This window comes from Colletes latitarsis, chromosome 4 (genome assembly GCF_051014445.1).
Source record: "Colletes latitarsis isolate SP2378_abdomen chromosome 4, iyColLati1, whole genome shotgun sequence".
In the NCBI taxonomy this organism is placed as follows: Eukaryota; Metazoa; Arthropoda; class Insecta; order Hymenoptera; family Colletidae; genus Colletes; species Colletes latitarsis.
In genome coordinates this window covers 39,810,832-39,834,369 of record NC_135137.1, presented here as the reverse complement: position 1 = coordinate 39,834,369, position 23,538 = coordinate 39,810,832, and the positions used below count along the sequence as shown (strand labels likewise).

The window sequence follows — 23,538 nt, the reverse complement described above, 5'->3', positions numbered from 1 at the left end:
GGCGTATTTTCGGCGTGCTAATGGCACGGTGTCATTGAGACCCTAAACGTAGAGACGGATAATCGATAGTGGGGATAAAACCTCGCTTACCCCTTTTTCGTTCCGCTCACAAATTTATCAGTTCCCTATACTTAGAATTTGATGTTTTTAATGTTATAAGCAGAGACAGTTTTATCAGTGATAAAATACAAAAATTAAATGATATATGAAGACATATATCATGTATTTACAAAATTTATTAAATATTATTAGTGTTTTATGTAAAAATAATAATGTATGTTTTTTTTTAATTTAAAATATTTATATCAAAACGTTTAACTATATTTACAGACTTATTATGAAATATTTTGTTTTTATTTGAACATTCTTTGACACGATGCTTTTTCAATTGCTAAATATGAATTCATAACTTTTTTAACCTTTTCTATTTCCATTAAAATATCCTTATTATTTGGAGATACTAACAAAGCTTGTTTTAAATCCCTTAAACCTAAATCATATTCATTTAACCCCATATATGCTTGACTTCTACGAAATAATGCTTTATTATTGTTCTTATCAAGCTGCAAAACCTAATTGCAAAATCAGTATTAAGTAACAGTTCAGATTGTTCATGTAGTATATACATACATACAATGAAAACTTACCTCTGTACATAACCTCAATACTTCACGATGTTTCTTTGTTTTTAATTTAACAGCTGCAAGATTAAGCAGCAGAGCCATTCTAGTATTCCTCACTGATTCATTGGATGAATCTGGTATATCCACTGTCTTGATCATCCAATTGTAGTAGCGTATTGCTTTTTTATATTTCTTGCCTGCATCCACATAATTCTTTTGTGAAAAATAATTATTTCCGGAAACTTTTATCTTCCTAATAACCTCCATTATATACTTGTACTACAAATATTCATGAACGTTGTTAGAAAACTATTTGATTCTCAAAGACATGTTTGTAAAATTTGGTACTTGCATCCAATTTTTTGATATCCATACTATAATCCCAATCTTCTGGCCATGGAGCAAAAACATCTTCTGTGCCATTATTTTCTTCTAAATCCCAATTTTGACCTTCTTTTAGTTCTCCACAATTGATTATGTGTATTTTCTACAGTAAAAAATACTGAACTCAGAATTATTTAAAGTACTAAAAAAACCAGAGTGTAAAATTCATCTTTACCTCTAGTGGTACATCCTTTAGTGTATTCACTTGAGATACTTCCAATATTACACCCATTCCTTTCAAAACTTTCCCAAAAACTACATTGGTATTGTCTAAATGTGTACTAGCAGAAATAGTAATGACAAATTGTGAACTGTTGCTATTAGGGTAACCCTCATTTACCATACTCAATAACCCTCCTGATGTATGAGAAAGTTTAAAATTTTCATCTTCAAATTGTGTTCCATATATACTCTCTCCACTAGTTCCATCAAAATTTATTATGTCTCCACCTTGGATCATAAATTGTGGTAACACTAGAGACATATAAATAATGATTCATTAACAACACATCTTATATTGTCTTTACTGATTATTACAAACCCTTTTATTATACCTTTATGAAATATTGATCCTTTGTAATGCAATCTTTTGCCATTGATTCCAATACCTTTTTCTCCAGTGCACAATGCACGAAAATTTTCTGCTGTTTTTGGTACAACATCTTTAAATAGCTCTATTACAACTCTTCCAACTATATTGCAGTAATATAAATTAAATTAAAATTAATAAAATATTCTACTTAAGCCAAAATTGTCTAGTATTTCTTCATTATTATAATTTTATATAATATTTTACCTTTCTCTGATTCTACTGCTATGTCTAAAAAAACAATTGGATTGTCTTTGTTATTAATATGCTGATTTTTTAACGAATCTTCCATATCTTATTTACTAAATATTCGTATATGAAATTGTGTATTAAAATGTTTACTTGTAACTACTGTCACAGATGAAGTATCGTCTCAGATGATTCGTCTGTGTACTTTACCACTACATAGAGCGTATTGTATAGGAATAGGAATAATCTAACCAACTCTAAACTAGGGATGTTCGATTCTGAAATCGATTCTGTTACGAATCGATACTCGTCTAGCTCTTCGTAAAGCATAGATTTCGTTTTTCTTTCGTTCTATTAGGATTTAGCTCGGATTTCTTTCTTCTTTTTGCAATAAAAGTAAGTAATTTAACTAGATATTTCACATTTTTCTCTTGGACACTTCCAAAAAGAAATTGTAAAATACATCAGACTATTTATTTCTTGTTAATGATTGTTGCCAGTTTGTATCTGCCAATTGTGAAGAATGTTCGTTGTAGCAGAAAGCTTATTTATGAAGCAAGTAATATTATGGTTGACAATCGCAATCGAGACCGGATTAAGGCTTTTCAGACCCGGGGCTAAAGAACGATTGAAGGCCTTGATAAATAATTTGCATGGTAGAGGTAACAATTACATTTTTCATATAAAATTTCATTGCCTTTGTAAGATCATCGTTACTTCTAGGATGATAAATAAATTTCAGGACTCTAAGAATCGATTATACATATTTATTAAATCATTGTGCTGCCCTCTGCCATAATGCATACACATAGGCACACATAAATTGCTTGAGTTTAGTTACAAATTTTTTACTTAGCAATTGAAACTAATTTGAACAATAGATTTCATAAATGGTACATCACAAATTAACGTAGAAGTGTTTTTAACATTTAATTAAAAGTAAAAAATATTTTAGTTCCTTCAACATTTTTGAATTAGTAAAAAATTAAGGTCCCACCGAGATTTGAACTCGGATCGCTGGATTCAGAGTCCAGAGTGCTAACCATTACACCATGGGACCTTTTGACAAATTCCTTTATCAATATTGTATATATATAAAAATAGTTAATATAAAAAAAATTATTCTTTTACAGAATTATAAATAACTTTATGTATTCAATATTTGCAATATATTCTGTTTAAAAGATTTAACATTACATTTATATTAATGTGGAAGGAAGTAATATATTAACGCATGTATGAATAGAAAACATAAGACACATTAATTTTTTATATTGTTGTAATAAGTATAACAATGAAGTTTTTGACAGTATAACATATAATGTATATCGCTTTGCAATAATTTTTTTGTTGTTTTTTTATACATTTATATGTGTGTGTACATATAAATACATATATACATACACATTGTACATATATTTTATAAGATTAACTTATATCTTTAAATCGATAAGAATTGTCTCTATAAATTATAGTAATATACAAACAAGCAATTCGGATTATCAGTACACAGATCATGTATAATCAAAATTCTAAAAGCTTATCTAACACTAGAGTGTATTACACAATATCACTATTATAACTCTTACGCTTTGATACCTGTTTGAGAACAGTGATTATATGCTTCCTTTTTCAAAATAAATTTTTGTACTTGTAACACCAATTTTATACGTAATAAACTTACATACATACGTGAGACGTTAAGAAGCTTCGTGTTTAAACGAACAACACGTAAATTAACAATATTTCACATTGTTCATACTATTTGAGCAATAAAAATTTACATTTTACTTTATCTGTGTAGTAACACATAAAAGAATGTGCAAATACTATCTTATGTTTTCTCTTTACTTTGTTTCATTTATCTCACATATAAGCGAATTTGGCTAATAGTCTCAATAATTTTAATAACTTTATTCTCTAGTAATAGAATAATATGTAGCCAATATAAAGTAACGTCTTCAAAGGGTGTGGATTATATATTATACAAATACAACCCCAAATAGAAATGCTGTTTGTTCTAAAGCCAAGTTAAATAAAAGTGTAGATTTAGTGGCTTAATAAAAAAAAAGTAAGCGTTCTTGAGCACTTCCGGGCAATAGTCTCCAACCACGTTTAATGTTCAAATATTGAATAATTGCCCGTGCACAAATCAAAACACCTGAAATCAAATATAGAACATTACTTATGGCATTCTTAATGTTTTGATAAAAACAATTAAATTTTAACTATAGTACACATAAAAAAATACAAACCAAATCCCATTATCAACCACCATAGCCATGAATTTTCACGCGATGCAAGGTCAGTGGAATGTTTAACGATCAATGTCCACTTTGTCAATGATAAGCCAAAACCAGATAATGCTCCATATCGCGATGCAATCGTGTGACAAAAGCACATCAGAAGTAGAAATCCAATCCAATTAAATAAAAATGCAACTGCAATAAATAACAAACATATCTTTAGGACTGTCATTAGAAAAATAAAAAAATGTTATAACTTACCCAAAAATGCTGTAAAGAACATAAAATCAGTACCAAGTAAACCACTTTCTGGGTCTCCTTCTGCAGCTTCAGTATCTACAGCAAGAATTGCTACAGGTTGCTGTAATGCTCCAAGTTGGGAAAACTATGACAACAATAATATTTAACAATATAATATACATCTAATTTCTGCAAGTATACATACTGTTATTAAACTGTATAAATATTGTATAAAATTACTGTGCGTATATCAGGATGATGTTCCCCTTGTAAAGTTTTTTCACGTTGAACTTCTTCATAACTAGGTAATTTTGTAGCTACTTCATAAGGTGGAGGAGCTGAAAAATCTGCGTTTGGAGGTGGTATTTCGTCTCCTTCAGCCTATAATCATCTTGTTAATAAAAAATTTTTTGAGACATACAGAAATAAATTTATATCATACCATTCGATGATCAATTGAAGTTTGGGCTGTAGCAATGTTCCCAGAGCGATTGATCATATCATTTTGTATAATTGGTAATGATACAGTTAATGTAGGTATTTCATTTTGGGGCACTGGTTCTCCATTTGAGTCACTGTTTGTATGTGAAGGCTAAAATTTAATTATAATTGCTTACTTTGAAGGTTTGTTATTAGCAAATGTAACCAATTACTTGAAAAGATCATGTCTTTTTATATCTGTAGCAAAATGAAATCATGTGTTGCTGGTACTACATTGTTAAGGAGATTAAAACAATATGACACTGTTTATATTTTATATAGCTTTTAATATCAAATTGCATTAAAAAAAACAATTGTCAATCGGCGAGAACAACGTTTTTATCGGCTTTTATGTGGCAATGTTCGTGTACCATTTATATTCCAATACATGGCGATATTATTTAGTGCATGTAACATCTATTCACTAAACGAAAGATATTGGGATTTGGCTGTTGTCAATGGATTGTTAACTGACTAGTATTGTCTTTGCAACATCACATATGAACAATATTTATCATGATCCGTAACGTTTACAGAACATACCATATTGTAATGAATATTACTGTCCATTCTTGACGAAATCTATACGAAGCGCGTGTAAATAATTCTAATTTCGTGCAATAAATGAAAAATACTGTTTCTGTACGTAACGCTGCTTTCTAAGGCAACAAAAGTTCTTACAATCGATGGCTGACAGCTGGCTAGGCTGTACCGCCGTGACAATAGATTTTTTTCTAACATCACGTTTATTATTTTCAGTATTTCTCTAAGCAATTTAAATTTGTCGTTATTTGCTGGTAACACAAGTTTCTTAATTCCTTGAAATTTATGTTCCCTTACATTTTAAATAAATATTAAAACTGTTTATTTCAAATTTAATATAAAGGGAAAGTAAAGTCGGAAACTGAACCTGATTGGTCACATGCGAATTACCATTGGAAATCAGGTTATAGGACGGGAGTGTAACAAACCGGAATTTTTCTTCCTACCGGAAGTGTAAAATTAGTAATTAATAAAAAATTGATACTATAATTTAATTAAAAAACATTATAGTCTTTTCAAGTAATAAGCAACTATATATTTATAAGAATCATGTCGCTATGCAAAAGTATAGATAATAAAGATAGATGCTCGTTTGATTCACGACCATTGGAGGGGGTAATTTGGATCACGTCGTCATGCACAAACGACGCTCTACTCGTCAGTCAGTCGCTTGCCGATCGTCAAAGCAGCACGGGGGTTTTATTATGTCGGAGGTTTTCAAACTAGGTGATCTAGTATGGTGTGTACTCGTAACGTGATAATCACTGAATGTTTGTAAGAAAAGTAGTGAAATGAATATAACAGTGATTATTAATCGATATATTTATGGATTTCAGGGCGAAGATGAAGGGATTTTCGCCTTGGCCTGGCCGGGTAAGTTCGAGTTAACTACTAACGGTTCTGTGTTAACTATACTTCGCTTGGCTGTACGCGCCACGAAGTCAAACGCGGCCATCATATTTGGCGGGAACGCGTTCACTGTCGCTTCGGAGTACTCAAAGTTCATACTTTAATATCGCGAACGAATGTTTCCTACAACTGTCGACGCCACTGTTGGCCCGTATTGCATATCTCCCGCCACACCCGACCTTCGAATTCAAATTGGCGCGCAGGCTACGAAAATATAACCTAAATTTCGTTTTCTGATTTCATAACTTAAACCACGATGTTCCGAAAGCGATTAAAACTTTCATGTTTACATTATAGGTTTCTAAATATTTAGGCACAGGTGTTTACGTTTTTAAATCTAGTTTACAGGGATAGCAAAATTTTTTCGTTATCTCAACATTTATAAACGATATATTCGTTGAATATTATTCACGCGGCAACTACGATTTTCTTATCGTGTAAATAAATCTGAACGATTTGAATATAAAACCCAAATATAAGCTTTTTGTTCCAAATGATTCGTTATCTACGTTGTTGTTTTTTACATGGTACTTTATTTATATACAAAAGTGAAAAATACCAAATGGTTCTATTTTGTTTTTCAGTGTAAAATTACTTATACACTTACATATTGTAACAGTTATCTATGTGTATTACATCTGTTCTTTTTAAAAATAAGAAAATAATGGCAAATTTCAAATAAAATAGTTTTAATATCAAATATTGAAATTAAATGTTGCACAAATTAGACATATATATATAGTTTTTTATATAAATATAATAGCAATAATTGTTAATATACTATGAAATATGTAGTATAACAGTATTATATGAGAGTTATTATTAATCATATTTTTTTTAAAGATTGTAAATTATCATTTGCATTATATACTAATTTTCCCCTGGCATCTTAAGGTGTCTAATCCTTCAAAGGAGTTAAAAAAACCAACTAATACTAAGAAGGGGCCAGTTCAATGTATTTTCTTCTTTGGAACAAATAATTAGTAAGTTTTAAGCATGTTTCTTACATCTCATATTTTTTTGTGAATTCACTTTCAAGACTTACAAGAATATTTCTTATAGCGCATGGATAGAGGAGTCCAATATAAAGCCATATCTAGAATATAAAGATACTCTTGTAAAATCTAGTAAATCCGGTGCATTTAAAGATGCTGTAGAAGCAATAGAGGAATTTATTGCTAATGGAGAGGTAAGTTATTCTTTATATGTTTGAATTTAGATAAAATTGTTGAGTTTAGTTAAAAATAAAATAACTCATGATATAATGTTGATGATGGCTGTTGTGGTTTCTAATAGTGACAATATACTGTAAAATATGAAAAATAATTTTTGGCCTGTATAAAAGTATTAATTGTAACAAGTCTTTGGATGCCATGATATTATGTGCTTTAGGTTTTTGAGGATGGCTTAGATCCAGACTCCTTGTTCGATAGACTCAAAGAAGAAAGTTTATCTGAGAAGAAGATTGTGGTGAAAACACCCAAGCCCCGTAAGGTTAGGTTTATACTAAAAATTAATATTTTAAATTCCTAATGTTTCATTATATATAATAAATAATAATAATATTAAAATGTATTTTACATATAATATAAAGTAATTATGGAATTGTTGATTTAGGAAACACCAAAAACTAAAAGATTGGATACTAGTGCAAGTGATGCTCGTCGTCCTGCTAAGAAACAACGTAGGGAATCAAGTACAAGTAACAGTAATAGGGTTGGCAGCATCAGTCCTGCGCTAAATCATTCTACTCCTCCCAGAAAATCAGGGTCAACGCTTCTTAATAGGCCTGCAAATATTGCTAGACCCGTAAGTACATTTTAAATATTACTATTTAATAATAATAGCGAGTATATTAATTTTTTCATTTTTAATGTAAAATAAAAATTACTCAATTTGAAATATTAGATAAAAATATTTTTTGAAGCTGTGAGCTTTTCATGCTTGCAGCAAAGGTTTTGGATTAAGTATTTAGTTTCAGTAGACACCACTATTTATGACTTTAAAAGTGGTATATTCCTATTGGGGCTTACCTAATTGTGTGAATAAATAAACACCAACAACATTATGCCTTCTTTGATTCCTTTCCACAATCGTAAAATTCATATTATTTATTGCAAATTTTTAAATATTGCTTACTGTGAAAAGCATGTATGCCTCTTTTATATCAAAGAGTAAATTCATAGAATATTCATTAACCCACTTATCGTGAATTTTAAATAATATATAATTATATATCATGTGTATTAACAAATTTTACTTTAAATTATTCAAATGCATATCAGTAAAATTTTCCACCCTTCAGTCTATATTCCAAATATTTGACTTTAATTTATTTAATTCGCTTATAAAATATTTATCCATTAGTATCAATTTTTAATACTTTGTTAAAATGCCTATAACAATTAATTTCCACATAGACATTAAACAGTGCTTATGTAATGAAATATTAAGGTAGTTCAAATGGTCCTTTCTTTTATCTTTTATGGACAATACAATAAACTTATCATTTTTTACAGTATTTAATGAAATTAATACTGTATATAAATAGGAATTATCTGTCATACACATCCCACTACATAATTATAATGTATTTTTTAACGAGATTTTTTTGCCTTTTGAAAGATATTTCGCGAGAATATATGGAGCAAAGTGCTCACTAATAATTGGTTTAATTCTGTAATATATACATAGAATCATGGATTCTTTTTCAAGTAATTTTCGAATTTATATTTTTTGTATCACAGTATGTCGATTAAGAACTTAGTAGGATTCTCATAAATTTTGCGCAAAAGTTAGTCGCACAGCCATATTTTTATTTTATTTCAATATTGCTGCGGCACTTTTCCCGTTTGTTTCTTTGTTCGAAATTTCTGAATTAAGACAGAATTATCCGAAATTGTATCGCTAATACCTTACTACCTTGCATGGCAGGTGACACCTCCTTTAGACGTGGAGACTTTGTCGCAAACTCTTAAAGAGAAAAACATCCTTCCGTCAACCTTGAAATTTGGGTTCCTTGGTTTGGGTATCATGGGTAGCGGCATCGTAAAAAACCTTATCAACAGCGGGCATAGCGTAATTGTGTGGAATCGGACAGAAGAAAAGGTATGTACCTTTTATTTGTTTATAGTATAATACGACGATATTGCGGTAAACGAACGCAACATAAGTCACGCATCGCAGAAAGTGTTGATTTTCATTAATATTTATAAAAAAATTTCATACGAAATTCACTATCTTGCAAACGGTTAATTTATTCTTTAAAAAAAATTAAGTTGCATATTTTTCGATTAACTTTTCTTTGAATATTTCAATAAGCACAGAAACGTTATCTAAATGAAATTATTCGTTTTCTTCGTTATGAAAAAGAAACGTAATATCTGTTTATGCAAGATTTTTTTACATGAAGTGACAACTACATTCATTATCATCTTGTTGCACTGCCAGCAAGTACGCTAGTGCTGTGTTTTATTTATTCGATAGCCGGTTTCGATGAACGAAATTTCAATTTGGCGACACTCAGCTACCGTAACAAATTATAAAGAACGACCCTTAAGCGCCGTTCCGGATGCGACAGATATTCATCTATCGATCCGTAAATCGCGTTTTCCGTGTTAAATCGCGGAGTCTCATTTTTTGAAAAACCTTTGGAAAAATTCGCGGGAAGAGAAAGGAGTAACATGGTAGAGAGACATAATTCAAGAAACAATCTCGTTTATTTAATTATCCTGTAAATTGAGCATGTTTTTAAAACAATCTGTTTGAAATTATAATTTAACACAAACGTTAGGATGATAATGAAAAAAAAAAACAATAAATCATTTGTCGGATAAGGGGTGAGAAGTACTACAGGGACAGAGGTGTTTGAATTGTAAAACAATTCTATAACTCGCTGCCCCGAGTTTTAAGATCGACGATTTTACGCGATGGAAAGCTAGATATGTACCCGTTGGAAGTTTCAGGACATTTTATCTTGTACTTCGCAGCCAGAAAATCCGTGATTTAAATAAAATATTTTAATTTTCTCTGAAAGTACTAACAGTATTTCTGCAAAAGTAAACGTAGCTTTATAAATTTTTGTTTGCGTCTGTAACATGTATTCGTCCCTACGAGACTTTAAAAAGAAAGCAATCAAAACACCGCGGAAAGTCGTGTTTTCGTTAGAGGAACTTCAGGGTATCGGCAAATGATTATGCAATTCGAACAATCTAATGTAACGAAACATAGTGCACACGCGCGGATTTGCACTATCTTTCGTTGCGCTAACACAGTATATATCTTCCATCAGGAATGCGTTCATGGTATTTACTCCACAGCCTGCTTTTGACGAGTGATTTTCTGATAAAGTACGTCTGTTGCCATCTAATTTATATACGTAAGAGCAGCAATGACTGTTCAACGGCAACATTTAACCCCATAATTAGTTTTGAAAACCATTTAGAACAACGCATCATCCTCGTACAGCATTATCGATGAACAAATGTTTACAAGAACGGTTTAGCGGATGCCTAATACGATCTTATTTGGTTAATCTTTAAAAGCATGCAATTAAGTCATCCTTTATCGTATCCTGTTGCTTTAGCGAACCTTTCAAACTCGTAAAAGTCTCCATACAAATACTTCTTTCTGTATTTCCTTTTGGATGGTATCTACGATCGATGTTTTGTCGAATATATTGATATATCGTACATTTATACGAATTACGGTTTCATGCTTTTAACGAGATAATTACTCGAAGATAACAAGCGAAATTTCACGACAATATATATGACGAGAAAGTTGACGAAAATTTTACGTTGCTCGCTTAAACCATAAGTACTACGCAAGACTCCTAGGGACACAGTGCATATTTACTTCCGGTATTTCAAGTCAGCAAAGCGCACGCGCTAGAATTTTATATATTTTCTTGTAGGCGGATATTTTTTTTCTTTTAAATATTTTTCCAGTGGATCCTCAGAACCCTCGCGTAGTATAAACGTTAAAAAAATGTTGTGCACAGTAATTACGGATTAATAATAAATTTTCTTTTGTCGATGAACAGGAGTTAATTAAAATCGGTAATATTGAGCGTTAGTGATTTCTTTCGTTTCTGCAACGTCAGTCGAAAATTGTTCGCATAATAGAGTAGTATTTTATTAAAAATAAATTTGTCCGGAAACGTAAATATCAAAAATTGTGGATAACGTCGGGTCGGGTTCCGAACGTTTCTGATCACATAGGATTTCTCGGGTACACATAATGTCTCGATAAACTTTTTCACAGACTATAAATTAGTGTGATTTGTTAGAAATAGTTGTACAATTTCGAGAGGAACACAGTATAGCAGCTTTAATTTTTACTTTGTGGTAGCGTTGAAAAAACTAGAAAGCCAAGTTTGAATGTTTTTTTAGCAAAATTCAACAGAGGAATAAATTTCGGAAATAAAAGTCTCGGGATACATCTATCCTAAAACTGAGTTTTAAAATACGAGGATCGTAATCTTTGAACTACAGTGTTGCGCGTATGTCTCATCGCCACGGACGTAAACAAACACTTAGATAATGTCCCTAACCCTGATTTATTTTCGTAGGATAGATGTGTATTTATTTTCAAAAATCATTACTCTATCGAGTTTTGCCATGCAAAGATGACTTTTGTATTTCCTCTACAACCACCGCTCAGAAAAAATTATTATCATATTATACTACTCTCGAAGTCACACCACTTGATGGCCAGTTATTTTGCGAAGTATTTATTTTTATATTTTTACACTTTCAGTAATATTCCTTACATTGAAATTTAAAATAAGCTCTACAGTTGAGTAGCGTAAGGAGCACGAAATACTTTAACGTTCGAGTTGGTCTTTGTTTCGTATACCCAAGTAATCTCATGTGACGAGAGACTCTTGAGATCATGATAAAAGGACCCGATATTGCCCGGCCCGAAGTTTTCAGATGCCCATACATCTTTTATACCTATAGATTTTGGACTCGAAGAACTAGAAAAGCTTAGTCTCAAGTTTATATGTGCATTGGATGGAATAGAATCTTTAATCGTATTATTCTAGACAACAAATTGCCCAAAGATATCACGATGGTGAATTAAATTTCCAAGTATCGGTTGCCGTAATGTCTCGAGAAAGGGTAAAACTTGTATTCGCTTCAACATCGAGTACCATATCAATTAAAATGGCGCGCGTGCATCGCATAACCGCAAGGTATATACGCGAGAATGGATTACAATCGATAGTTCGGATCGTGCGAAGCGCTACTCCGCTAACCGTTGCTAAGATTTACAATTTGCCGCCAATCATCGTGTATACATCATCTACTTTTCTAACAGTTGTTACGTTACACGAGATTGAATGAGTTTACGATGGTACCATTGAATCCAACGACAGGTCTTTTTTTTTTTTTATCGAGAGGCTGGCTCACGAGTTTTCCCGCGATTCGTCGACTCCGTTTTTCAAGGGATGATAAAATTTTATCTCTTCGAAAGCGTTGAAGCGTTCCAAAAATAACGTCAGCGCAGCTACTCGCAGTAGTTGGCTTTCTTGCCCGTTCGACATCGTGTAACGTGGGAGAGGGGGAAGGAGCTACGAGAAGGGATAGAGCAGAGAATGGAGGGGAACGAAAGGAAAATATGAGGAAAGGATGGAACCCAGGAACTCTCTCGCGCGTTTCAATATATTACATGAAATTCAAAGTTTCGCGGATCGAGAAACGTAAATATACACATTAAAATTGTTCTTTCCTTCTTAGTTCATCGAAGACATTAGAAAGTTGTTTATATAGAAAATGTTTGGTTCTGAAAGGAAAAATCTGATATCGCGATCGAATATATTTCCAATCGCTAATTGCGAAATATCGTTTATATTTTTTATAATGGAACTACATATTATACAAAAATCTATGGTTAGATATATTGTGTAAATTCAACAATGCATTTCCAGTTATGTTTTTCCTTATCAGTTAAATATCTCATATGAATTAGTATCATCGAAGTATATATATTTATATTCCACCATTTTATTATGCGTTCTAAGGAGAATTCAACGTGCTAAATGATCTCTGCTTTCAGCGGAATACAGTGGTTCTTATCTGCCGCTTCAGAGATCGATCTATAGCGCGGTGGATCAGCATGTTACAGAGATGGACATAATTTCTATCTAGATACAAATTTCGAATAACGAACAGAAGATAAGTAACTTGTTATCCGTTATTCGTTTTGCATCGAACATGTAAACAGATCGTTATATATTGGTTTTTCGTTATCTTTTTTTTTTTTTAATACAATTTTGCTCATCTCTGATATGCTGCGATATCACGATTGAGAATCACTGTTCTACGCTGAAAACTGTGGTAAATCTATTCGTAACAATATCTCGCGAGGGGTTCACGTTATTCGGTTCATGGAATTCATCCTGTAACGCACTATAAGATAAATTTAACGAAGATATATGATTCCATCAAGATAGAAAAATAATCAAAGTAACCTTCAAATCTTGGTAACTAATGATAAAATCAAACAACGTTTGCATAAACAACTTCCTTGCATCTTCGGCAGTATGTTAATCGTGTCTATATAATTAAACCGGTTATACTTGAAAATAACTATATACCTTTCGTTAATGTTTATATTATATTTTGTATCTCGTTCAATCATGGTGTTCACATGCAAAGTAGTCACATACGATTACAGTAAAGTATAATCATTTGCAATTAAAAAATAGTTATTTGTAATTGGTAAACGCGTCCGATGGTTTTTACAATTGCATTTTTATCATCTTATTTTTTACTTTAATCGCAGAGATAAAACACCGTAAGATTGGAATAGATAATGTAAAATCCACAGACTGTTCTCTGGCCGGGCGAAAGTTTACAAATTATCTGTACGAGTTCAGCTATTATCAAACGAAATATTATGAAATGTGGCCAAGTCGAGATCCGTAATTTCACATTGACCGTGCATTTAATCTAAGAAACAACTTGTTTAAACGTTGTCTCGACGAGAATTTAGTTCTCTCCGGGTTTTGTCCTCTATAATTGGAATTATTTAAATTTTCTGGAAGTTACACAACTCCGTGATTTTAACGCGTAATCGGCACTGGTGTAAAAGTACATAAGGGAAAAAGGAAATCGTCCAGAGTCCATTTAGGCCGTCTGAACTGTGCAATGGCAAATTGCACTCTTATTATCGTACCTTCGCGATGGCGATTATCGTGATTAGAATATTCTTCTGTTTAACGCCTGTAAATTGACGTCTGTCCGCCAGTCATATTAATCGATTGAGTTTTCAATCCTTTAGATAGTCGTTTTAAATTTCCTTTAACGTCACAAGTAGTAAGAATTTTCGAGCAGGATAATTCTTTATAAAATGTTACGCACAAAATAAAAATAAAATATTAATTACAGCGTTTCGTGCACGATGAAAAATCTAATTAAAAAATCAATTTGAAATTAATGTAGGAAGACGCGGCAGACGGAGCTCGTATCTAAATATAAGGAGAACAGTGAAAATCTATTGCAAAATCTTTTATACCGGTTGAGTAATCATAAGAAAATGCGCATAGTATCGTGCGATAAAAATGTTTAAAATTCCTTTATAAAATGTTGCAAGTGACCGTTGTTTGGAGCGAATATGGGTATGACGGTGTTAAGATGGTTAAGTACGTTCTTCCTTTTCTCGGCAGAATTGTGCCTTTTTTAAAAATAATTGTATACTTGTATTGTTCGAACAAGTTGTATATTTCTGATTAGGAAACAGGCTAAAATAGCGACGAGACATCCAGATGTCGGGGGGGAAAAAAAGTAAGAGGTAACGTCTAACCGGATGTCAGTACTTTGATCTATCGAAGTGTTTAAGATTAAAAGAAAGAGAGAAGAGCGGAATCTAAACGGAACAACAAGTTACCGTATAGGTTTTATCATCGAGTATCGTTTAATCGGATAATCGTCAACGACGCGTTTGCCGATCGCGGTTCAGTCTTTCGTTTAAATAATATGATCACACGCCTACTAACTGTTACAGTTACACTCACAGTTATTTACAGCAAAAAAGAGAAGCGAGTCGATCGATGCCTTCGAAATCGTTCACTTTCCGTGAAATTGACCAACAGGTGAAATTATTACTGAAATCGTTAAATATATCCGCGTCGGCATTCTTTCTCTGCCTTTCGGCTAGTTATTTTTTACCGGAGTTGAATTTACGGCAAATTTGGCAGTAACACCATGACGTTTCACGATTCTTTCTAATGCTTTCGTTTAGAGATCGTCGATCGTTATCGTCGATGCCAACGATACATGATAACGAAGATAACGATACACAAGCACGATGTGCGAGAGCGGACAGTTTGCAAGGTCGATGATCGGATCACGGAAGAGTCCTTGGAAGCTGTCCGCAATTTTTTTTTTTTTTTTTCTAATTTTTCTAAAACAACACCCACGCACCCTCGATCGACTGCTTCATCGATATCGGTTTAAAAGCGTGTCCTGTCCCTTTGGTACTCATAGGCAATTTTGTTTCGTCATGTTCAGAGGTATATATTCTCTTAATAATCGTAAAGAAAAAAAAAAAACAATGTCATTTGAAATAGTCCCACGAGAAAAAGGTACCACCGTTTATCTTCGCGAATACATCCTCACTTACCGGTGTAGAGGCACTTCTATGTATATTTTTCTCACATAATGATCCAGTCAGTGGCAGTACATTCTCGTCTTAATTGTAATCCTGCTCCTATAAAGAGAGGTTAGTACCCTTAAACACTTGTTCCGAGTTGTTTAGAGTTTGGTTTCGTGCGGTAGGTCGGGTAAACTGGTGCTAGGTACAAAGAGACCGAGAACTTCCGCCTCTGTAGGCTCTTTGGCTAAGATATCGGTACTGTAGCCTCTGAAGACCGACTTGGTATGATCTGCATCTTTGTAAACCGACGACGAACTGCCGTCTTCCTCGATACTGTGCAGCATGATCTGGTGGGGAATCGCTCCGTTGGACATTAGGTCTAATCGTGGCGGTGGGCTACTGTCCTCGATGTAGTTTATATGAATTCCCTCCAGGACGTTTACAGCACCGTGCGGACTGGTCGACGAGAGTTCCGTTGGCGTGTAGTATTCGCTGTTCAGATCTTCGAAGCTCATACCGTTAGCCAGATCAGTGATCTTTGTCTTGAAGTACATGTCCACGCGGATAGAGTCATCCTCTTTCGGATGGAATACCATCGAGTCGCTTTTGCCGCAAGAACCGCTTCGACAGTTGTCGAAATAGAAGCTCGGCAAATTCTCCAGTACTTTGTTCAATGTCTGCTGTTGGTACTTGTAGCTCTCGCGTAGACGCAACACCTGATGAGCGCTGAACTTTCTTATCTTGTTACGCTGGAAGACATAGTTTTCTCGTACCCAATTTAGCTGGCCGGTCGAGTAGTCCCGTGCTTTTCTCACCTGTTTCGGAATCAGAAAAATATCATCGTGAAATATTCGTAGTTTACGGATAAGGGTTAGGCCATTGACTGTATAAATACTTTCTTGTTCTTCGTAGAAACGTCTAACAATTTTGTTCGGAACAATTATCTCGTTACGACACTAAATCACATTGTACAGTCAAGCACGTAGAGTACTGGGTTGTTCTACGTTAATTGGAGTTTTTGTACGGTACCATTTCATTACCTGATCGTAATACTGATCTCTGAGTGCTGTCAGATGACTCGTTCCGTAGTCTCTTATATCCCTTATGTGCCTCATTTGACCTTCGTAATTGTCACGAATCCATTCCACTTGCTGAGCGCAATTCTCTTTTATCCTGTGCACTTGCTGGGTGTAATTTTCACGTAACTTCTCCAGTTGTTGACTCTTGTATTGCTCAATGCTATCCAGCATTTGATAAATTTGTTTGGCGCGGGGAGTAGAACCGACGCGTCTGCAGCACGAACACCAGTTCAAACAGCCGCACCTGTGACGGAAAGAAACAAAACGATTCAATCGTTGCATCATTTGGGCAGCGATTTAACGTTACGCGTGCCACCGAGTCGATTCCTCGCCGGAAGTCGATCAGCGCGACAAGGTTTCACGCGAAACGATCGCTTCGTTTTAATGCTGTACAGATCCGATAAACAGAAATACTTTAGAAATACTTACTTCATCAACAGATAACGAAGCAGTTGCAAGAATAACGTTAAGAGAAGAAAGATCGTAGCGCTCGCCGCGCCTACCAGGATGCTGAATATCTGGATTCTGTGTAACGTTATTGGATTCATCTGCAAACTAATATAGGTAGTGGCATTGGAAATCGGGTTCACCGCGAAACACTTGTATTGTCCAACATCCTGCCTGAGCATCGTCGTTATGTACAATGATCCATTCTCGAGGATTCGTACGCGACCATCGTCAACGAACGGTACACTTTGTTCCCATCCGTGTACAGAAGGATGTTCGACAAAAGCGTCGGGAAAAGCTGGATCAGGATTCCAGTGCAGTACCTGGAGAGTCGGCGTGACCCATGTTAAGGATGGCGTGGGATTGCCGTTGAACTCGCACTCAAGGAGCACAGAGTTCAACAAGAGATACTGTTGAACGGGCGTGGCGTATGCCAAGAACGGCGGGGTGCAGTTCAAGTAACGAAGAGTTTGAAGGATATCGGCCGACCCGTCGATCTCGTCGCCGCACCTGAACCCGCTTTGGAAAGCGGTCCGTAGGTGCGCCTTGCTCTCGGCCCATTTGACGAACCAAAACATGCGACAGTCGCATGCCCATGGGTTCCCTTGTAGCTGCAGCTCGTTCAAAAACGACAGCTGCGCGACGTTTGCCGGTAGGAAGGTCAGATTGCTGTCGCGTAAATCGATCTTACGTAGGGCCGGCGTGTGATCGAGAGCGCGTCGAGAGATCTCGCGTAACGGGCTTTGGTTAATTTCCAGTGTTTCCAGTTCCCCTAATCCTTTCAGGTCCTCGTTGCGAAGAATCTCCAGCTTCGCACCGGACAGCAACAGAGCGCGTAGGTTCTTGACCGGGCGCCAGATATCTTGTGGAAGCACCGTGATCGGTAGAAACCTCAAGTTGAGCAACCGTAAATTCGACAAGCTCTGAAACGTGGCGCTGGACAAATGGGTAATTGGGTTCCCGGAAATATCGAGCTGCTGCAGGGACGCGAGATCGCCGAAGAGACCGCGCGGTATTATGTCGATCTCGTTGTTCGCCAACTCCAAGATCTTCAGTTGAGTCAGCCCGGAGAACAAACGAGATGGAAGTTTAGTGAGCCTATTGCCAGACAATCCGAGCTTTTGGAGGTGCCTGTTGGGCCTGAAGCTGTGATCCGGCAGGGACACCAACAGATTACGGGACAGGTCCAAGCGGGCCAGTGCTTTGGACGAGGCAAACGCTTGATAGGGCAGTACCGACAGTCGATTTTGCGATAAACCGATGTCCTCGAGACGATCCAAACCTTGGAACAACACTCGTGGGAGTATGCTCAGCCGGTTGCCGGTGAGATTCAGGTACTGAAGTTGGTGCAACGGATGGAAGACGTCCGACGGCAATTCCGCCAGCCTATTGTCACCTAAGTTTAAATGCTCGAGGAACGTTGTCGCGCGAAACACACCCGACTCGACGCGTTGTATTCCGCTCGACGTCCAGGCGAGACTCTTCAGATGAACGGACTCCTCGAGGGCTGCAACTGGTATAGTAGCGGCTCCGACGTGTCTCAACACAACGTTCGTGACCTGTCTCGGTAAGCCAAGTCCGAGGAAAGTTCGTTCCTCGCAGAATAGACTCTGTCCATCGTCCACGCACTCGCAACCCGTGGCACATTCTAGATCCGACAACTTTGCAGACCCTGACGATGGAACCTCCCGATGATCCTGCGTATCCGCAACTCGCACCGCTACGAGAAGAATGATTAACCACCACCACGAGTTCCACGCCAAAACCCGTTCCCTCATTCCTATGACCTGTAACGTGACGATTTTCACGCATACAACCAAGAACTCCCATGTCCTGATGTCTGATCTTCGCGAGATCCAAATCGATGATCCGTCTCCGTACTCTTCACGTATCGAGCCACTATACCGGACACCGTTTCATCGATCATTCGCACTTTCGTCTCGCAAGAGGAGTATTCTAACGGAAAAGTATATCTCCCGATCGTCTCTTTCTATTCCTTTGGTACCACGTGCTCTCGCGAAAATGCAAGTTTCTATATATATAGTATCTCTCTCATTTTCTGTTTTGTATTTGCTCTGTGTGAGTGTGTATACGCGTTACCTACCTACCACGAAGCGAGAATCATGGACAAAGCCCGCGAAGCACTTGAACGTGTTTGGCCGTGGACAATGGTGGGTTAACCCAATGGTGTTTTAACCGTTCGCAAAATATCCTGCCCAGTATTTTACGGACGTACTGAGATTACTGGATTTGTTGATGGCGGCAGTGGTATTGCTGCTATTGCCGCGTCGAGCCGGTAACATAATTGTGTGCGTTCTAATGGAACGACTGATACAGAGTTCCGAAAATTGGACGGGAAGGGAAAATTTGCCACCGATATGACAACACAACGACGACGACGACGTACACAGGCACTCGCGCGCACAGATACGCATGTGAATGGATATCATATACAAACGAGCTCTACCCATGCATCCATACACACACGCACACTCTGTTTCTATCCCTTTCTTTGTCGTCGTTGTGTGTTACTTCTATCTTTCTTAGGTCCTGTCAATCGTATGTCACAGCGACCAGAGTTACTCTTATTCCGCGTGTCACATGACACACTCGTGCATCGCGACACGACTAGCGTCGTCCGTCGCGTACCAAAGACAAAAACTAACTGTGAGATCTGAGCACGACCGACTCTCGCTTCTCCTCGTGGTAGCCCTCGTCACGGAGAACCGGCAACGTTGCCAGTTCGGGAACCGCGCCGACGCAAAACCGACATCGCTGCACTTTGCAACGCAAACCGCCCCGTCGGAGAGAAAGAGAAAGCCATAAACGATCAAATGCAGCCCTTTATCCTGATTGTTGCCCACCGGCAGAACGCTTCGCCAACCTAAGATATTTCACTGCTCCAAGATGTCCTCTCTTTGTCGTCTAGTACTTCCGTTACTTGTCACTTAGTTTTTTTGCAGGTATATGACTGCGCGTGCGCGCACACACTTAATTCTCGGTATCATGCACGTTGCTACACGGCTGCAGATTCCTCTCGCGTTTATTAGGTTTAAGCACGTGAAATGGTCTCTTTCAATTAAGTATCGAAGTATCTAATTTTTGTCGAGCGATCGATCTCAAGCTTGTCGCGTTGTATTAGACGCTCGGAGGAATACAACAATTAAACTCTGTCATAATCGATAACATACAACTCACGTATGCAGCACACGTATTTTATCTTCATTTTTTGTTCAATGTACATTTTTATATCGCTACAAACAACTATTATAACTATATCTTTGTTCTTTTATATTAGTTGTTTTCCTTAGAAACACTAGTAAATATAGAGAATGCGTGGCTGTAGATAAACCATCTAAATGTACTTTACGAGTTCTTCGTTATTCAGCTGTTGTTTCGATCATTTTGGTAATTCGTTCAAAAATTCATTTCATTCGTTTCTCTGGACTAATGAAGCGACCGTCTTCGGCGCGCGAAATAGAAAATGTTAAGTAACAGCATACTGGGAATTTCTTTTGAGAGCTAATGCACACGCGTGGTAAGAAACTGCTATAGGTTTAGCTTCTCCTCGTATTTATTAATTAGGCGAATTTTATCTACCATCTTTCTGCTCTGGTAAGCAGTGTTACTACCGGTTGCACGGACAAACCTTTCGAATCTTGTTTCGTAAAAAGAGAAAGAACAGTATGCACGTCTCCGACTGTGCACTGTTTGCTATTTACTTTTGGCTTCAGATCGAAACACATTTAATTGACCAAGCTCGATATGGTTCTCTGTTCCGTCACGATCAATTGCGAATGGAATTAATCGCTCGAGAATAAAGTCGATTTCGTGGAAAGGCACAGAGTTCGACTAATTTTGCAGGTACATTAAGAGATTAAACATTCCTTTTTCTTGATTAAAATTTGCTCTGTTCTTATTGTCGGCACAAATTACTTTTTGGTTCTCTTCAAAACATTATTTTCTGTATTTAAGACGATGTATAGTGATAAATTCTGTCACTATAGTAACAGTTGGACTAACGATCCTGAAAGAAGATTAATTATATAGCAAAGTTAAATTTGAAACACCCAATTCGTAATGTTATTTACCGGAAATTTGGAATCAATACCATTCCACGGAGGAAACTGTTACAATTTAGGCGAAGAGTTTGATGCGCATACTCGTATTAATAATGTATCGATCTAAATTCAGTCTGTATAAATCATTCGTACATAGTTAGGGAAGTATACATCGGAATTAATTTTACAAGAAACTTAAAAATATTAAACTTACCGTGTATCAATTCGTACGTTAGTGGTATCATTACGCGTTTGCATATTTCAATAGGGTTTTGTGGGTTGATACTGTACAGTCGATACCATTAATTTCGCCTCAGATCTTACGCATACCATTACATATCGATCTAAAATAGCTCAGCCTCGGTTTTTACTTAGCATCGAAGCACAATTGTATATACTATAATTAGTATTTTCACAAATACAAAAAATGTTTGAAAGCGTGTCTGCGTGCTGACTACCTTCGTCAAGGAGGAGTGATAGTTTCTTGGTAATGGATGTCGTCATTAGCACATAAATAAAAAATGAAAGCAGTGTAATGAGAAAACGTCTCACCTACATATATAGTCATTTGTCATAGCTACGAAGAGATTGCAATATTTATAATACAAATATTTATACCGTAACAGATCGTACGAATAATTTTTCTACGATTATGTAACGTCTTACATACTTCCACGATGTTCATTTGAATTCGATAGTATGCACTAGCCCGATGAAACGTCAATTATGAATGTCTTCAGTCTATTTCTTTTCGAGTTTCAAGCTTGCATTCGGACGAGGTCATTCCTAGCCTGTATGTTGCCATTTGTAGTAAAGCTTGCACTATTATTCTCGTTATTTGAATTATGAATACTGCGTTAACTAAACTGGCGCGAACAAGTTAATTGAGTAAGCTTCGCTAAAAAAAATTTAATTGCAAGGCTTATATTGTATACACTGATCTTGTTTAGAATTGATAAAGAAAATGTGATTTCCGTTATCTTAATGAAAATGGAGTACCGGTTCACCTATAAATCACTTGCTCAAATTGTCCACTTGTACAATTGTTAAATTAACCTTGGCGATAGCTTCGACAGCTGTAGCCAACGTTCAATTTTGAATACCGTGCAATCCATAGAAGTCAATTTTCTGCATCAGGTGAACAAGAAAGAAAGACGAACGGACAGAGATAGTGTTATAATTTAGTTGTTAGAGAACGGTCTTCGCTTTGACTTTCAACGAACGTGCACCGATCTTATGTTTGCGAGACGGTATCAATGGAATGTCTTTTTGTTTACGAATATCAAAGATTCTTGAATTTACAATTTACGCCACGTAAAGTCGACGTTAAATATTTAAAATCTCGTACTCGAATAAATTTGATATACTTACCATATGTTCTGTTTTCAACGATAAGTTTAAAGTAAATAAACTTCGTTGTAAAAGCATTCGACTGTCAATAACATCGTATTTCAGATAGTCTTGTGTACGTGCTTAAATTAAGGATAATAAACGCGTGAAACGACCGGTTTATGATATTCCTCGGTTGCGTTTACAGATATGTTTGATAAGCCACAGTTTGCACATATTTATTCCCCACCATCTTGTTATTTGGCATCCAATTTCACCTCGCTGTGCCTGGCGAATTGAAATAAACGGCGTTGCAAAACACTGAATGCTTATCGCTCTTTTTTATCAACGTGAATAATTAGTTTGGTAAATGACTAGTCGAATGATGCTTTACATTTAAAATAAATGACGATTATGCGACACGAGCGAAGTCCGGAAGAGCTCTTTTTCGATCGTAATTCAGACCTCGATTTGCGTGTACAGTCTTAAGAAAATTCAATTTGTACTTGATTTGCAAACTTCCGTAAGTTGCGTGGCAATGAAAACTCAGTTTTCTCCCTTTCTCTGTCTTCTTGGCGGCCATGGCCAAGGGGAGCAACTGTAAGGGTAACGGAGGACCATCCGGTTTTCTGCTCTAATACATTATATCCTGGAAGCACTTCCTGTTAACATTGTCTACAAAAGTTCAAACATATATTACGATAAAGAATCGATTGCAAAACAAGAAATGCGTTGTTTCGAATATGACACTGAATTCTCAAAGGTGTTCAGTATTATTATTTATACAAAATGTAAACAAGAATAAGAAATGAACAT

General features: G+C 35.9%; 4 protein-coding genes and 1 non-coding gene across 6 annotated transcripts in view; 1 reads left to right on the top strand and 4 right to left on the bottom strand.

Moving 5' to 3' along the window:
- Positions 1-104: 104 nt before the first annotated feature.
- On the bottom strand, positions 105-2,028 carry Cyp40 (Cyclophilin 40). The gene is made up of 6 exons (XM_076763505.1): positions 1,804-2,028; positions 1,562-1,699; positions 1,183-1,481; positions 976-1,110; positions 648-902; positions 105-572 (listed from the first exon to the last, which is right to left on the bottom strand). Exons 1-6 carry the CDS (start codon positions 1,886-1,888, stop codon positions 354-356), a joined length of 1,131 nt encoding a protein of 376 aa, XP_076619620.1. The 5' UTR covers positions 1,889-2,028; the 3' UTR covers positions 105-353.
- A 66-nt stretch (positions 2,029-2,094) lies between these two features.
- Ndf (Nucleosome-destabilizing factor) overlaps positions 2,095-23,538 on the top strand; it is a 30,245-nt gene continuing 8,801 nt past the window's right edge. Inside the window, exons 1-9 of one of the 2 annotated variants that reach the window (XM_076763499.1) lie at positions 2,095-2,181; positions 2,286-2,447; positions 5,907-6,033; positions 6,131-6,167; positions 7,098-7,186; positions 7,266-7,392; positions 7,596-7,697; positions 7,821-8,012; positions 9,138-9,311. In XM_076763499.1, the coding sequence (XP_076619614.1) occupies positions 2,309-2,447; positions 5,907-6,033; positions 6,131-6,167; positions 7,098-7,186; positions 7,266-7,392; positions 7,596-7,697; positions 7,821-8,012; positions 9,138-9,311 (987 nt within the window). In that variant the 5' untranslated portion in view covers positions 2,095-2,181; positions 2,286-2,308. The other variant, XM_076763500.1, reaches the window with a different exon arrangement.
- Positions 2,774-2,845, bottom strand: Trnaq-cug (transfer RNA glutamine (anticodon CUG)). The gene has a single exon. It is a non-coding gene; the product is annotated as a tRNA-Gln (tRNA).
- Ndfip (Nedd4 family interacting protein) lies at positions 3,025-5,472 on the bottom strand. Its single transcript, XM_076763506.1, has 6 exons — positions 5,295-5,472; positions 4,714-4,863; positions 4,512-4,652; positions 4,293-4,416; positions 4,041-4,226; positions 3,025-3,946 (listed from the first exon to the last, which is right to left on the bottom strand). Exons 1-6 carry the CDS (start codon positions 5,319-5,321, stop codon positions 3,843-3,845), a joined length of 732 nt encoding a protein of 243 aa, XP_076619621.1. The 5' UTR covers positions 5,322-5,472; the 3' UTR covers positions 3,025-3,842.
- On the bottom strand, positions 9,904-22,718 carry LOC143341458 (uncharacterized). Its single transcript, XM_076764479.1, has 6 exons — positions 22,064-22,718; positions 21,608-21,970; positions 21,424-21,527; positions 17,315-21,359; positions 16,847-17,129; positions 9,904-16,621 (listed from the first exon to the last, which is right to left on the bottom strand). Exons 4-6 carry the CDS (start codon positions 19,108-19,110, stop codon positions 15,965-15,967), a joined length of 2,736 nt encoding a protein of 911 aa, XP_076620594.1. The 5' UTR covers positions 19,111-21,359; positions 21,424-21,527; positions 21,608-21,970; positions 22,064-22,718; the 3' UTR covers positions 9,904-15,964.

Excerpts from the sequence above, each read along its gene's own strand:
- Cyp40 (XM_076763505.1), bottom strand. The coding sequence starts at position 1,888 with ATGGAAGATTCGTTAAAAAATCAGCATATTAATAACAAAGACAATCCA. Across the intron at positions 1,700-1,803 it reads AGCAGTAGAATCAGAGAAAG|TTGGAAGAGTTGTAATAGAG; the intron begins GTAAAATATTAT and ends ACTGCAATATAG. Across the intron at positions 1,482-1,561 it reads AGGATCAATATTTCATAAAG|TGTTACCACAATTTATGATC; the intron begins GTATAATAAAAG and ends ATATGTCTCTAG.
- Ndfip (XM_076763506.1), bottom strand. The coding sequence starts at position 5,321 with ATGGACAGTAATATTCATTACAATATG. Across the intron at positions 4,864-5,294 it reads GTAATATTCATTACAATATG|CCTTCACATACAAACAGTGA; the intron begins GTATGTTCTGTA and ends ATTAAATTTTAG. Across the intron at positions 4,653-4,713 it reads CTTCAATTGATCATCGAATG|GCTGAAGGAGACGAAATACC; the intron begins GTATGATATAAA and ends AGATGATTATAG.
- LOC143341458 (XM_076764479.1), bottom strand. The coding sequence starts at position 19,110 with ATGAGGGAACGGGTTTTGGCGTGGAACTCGTGGTGGTGGTTAATCATT. Across the intron at positions 17,130-17,314 it reads CTTCGTTATCTGTTGATGAA|GTGCGGCTGTTTGAACTGGT; the intron begins GTAAGTATTTCT and ends TTTCCGTCACAG. Across the intron at positions 16,622-16,846 it reads GAGATCAGTATTACGATCAG|GTGAGAAAAGCACGGGACTA; the intron begins GTAATGAAATGG and ends ATTCCGAAACAG.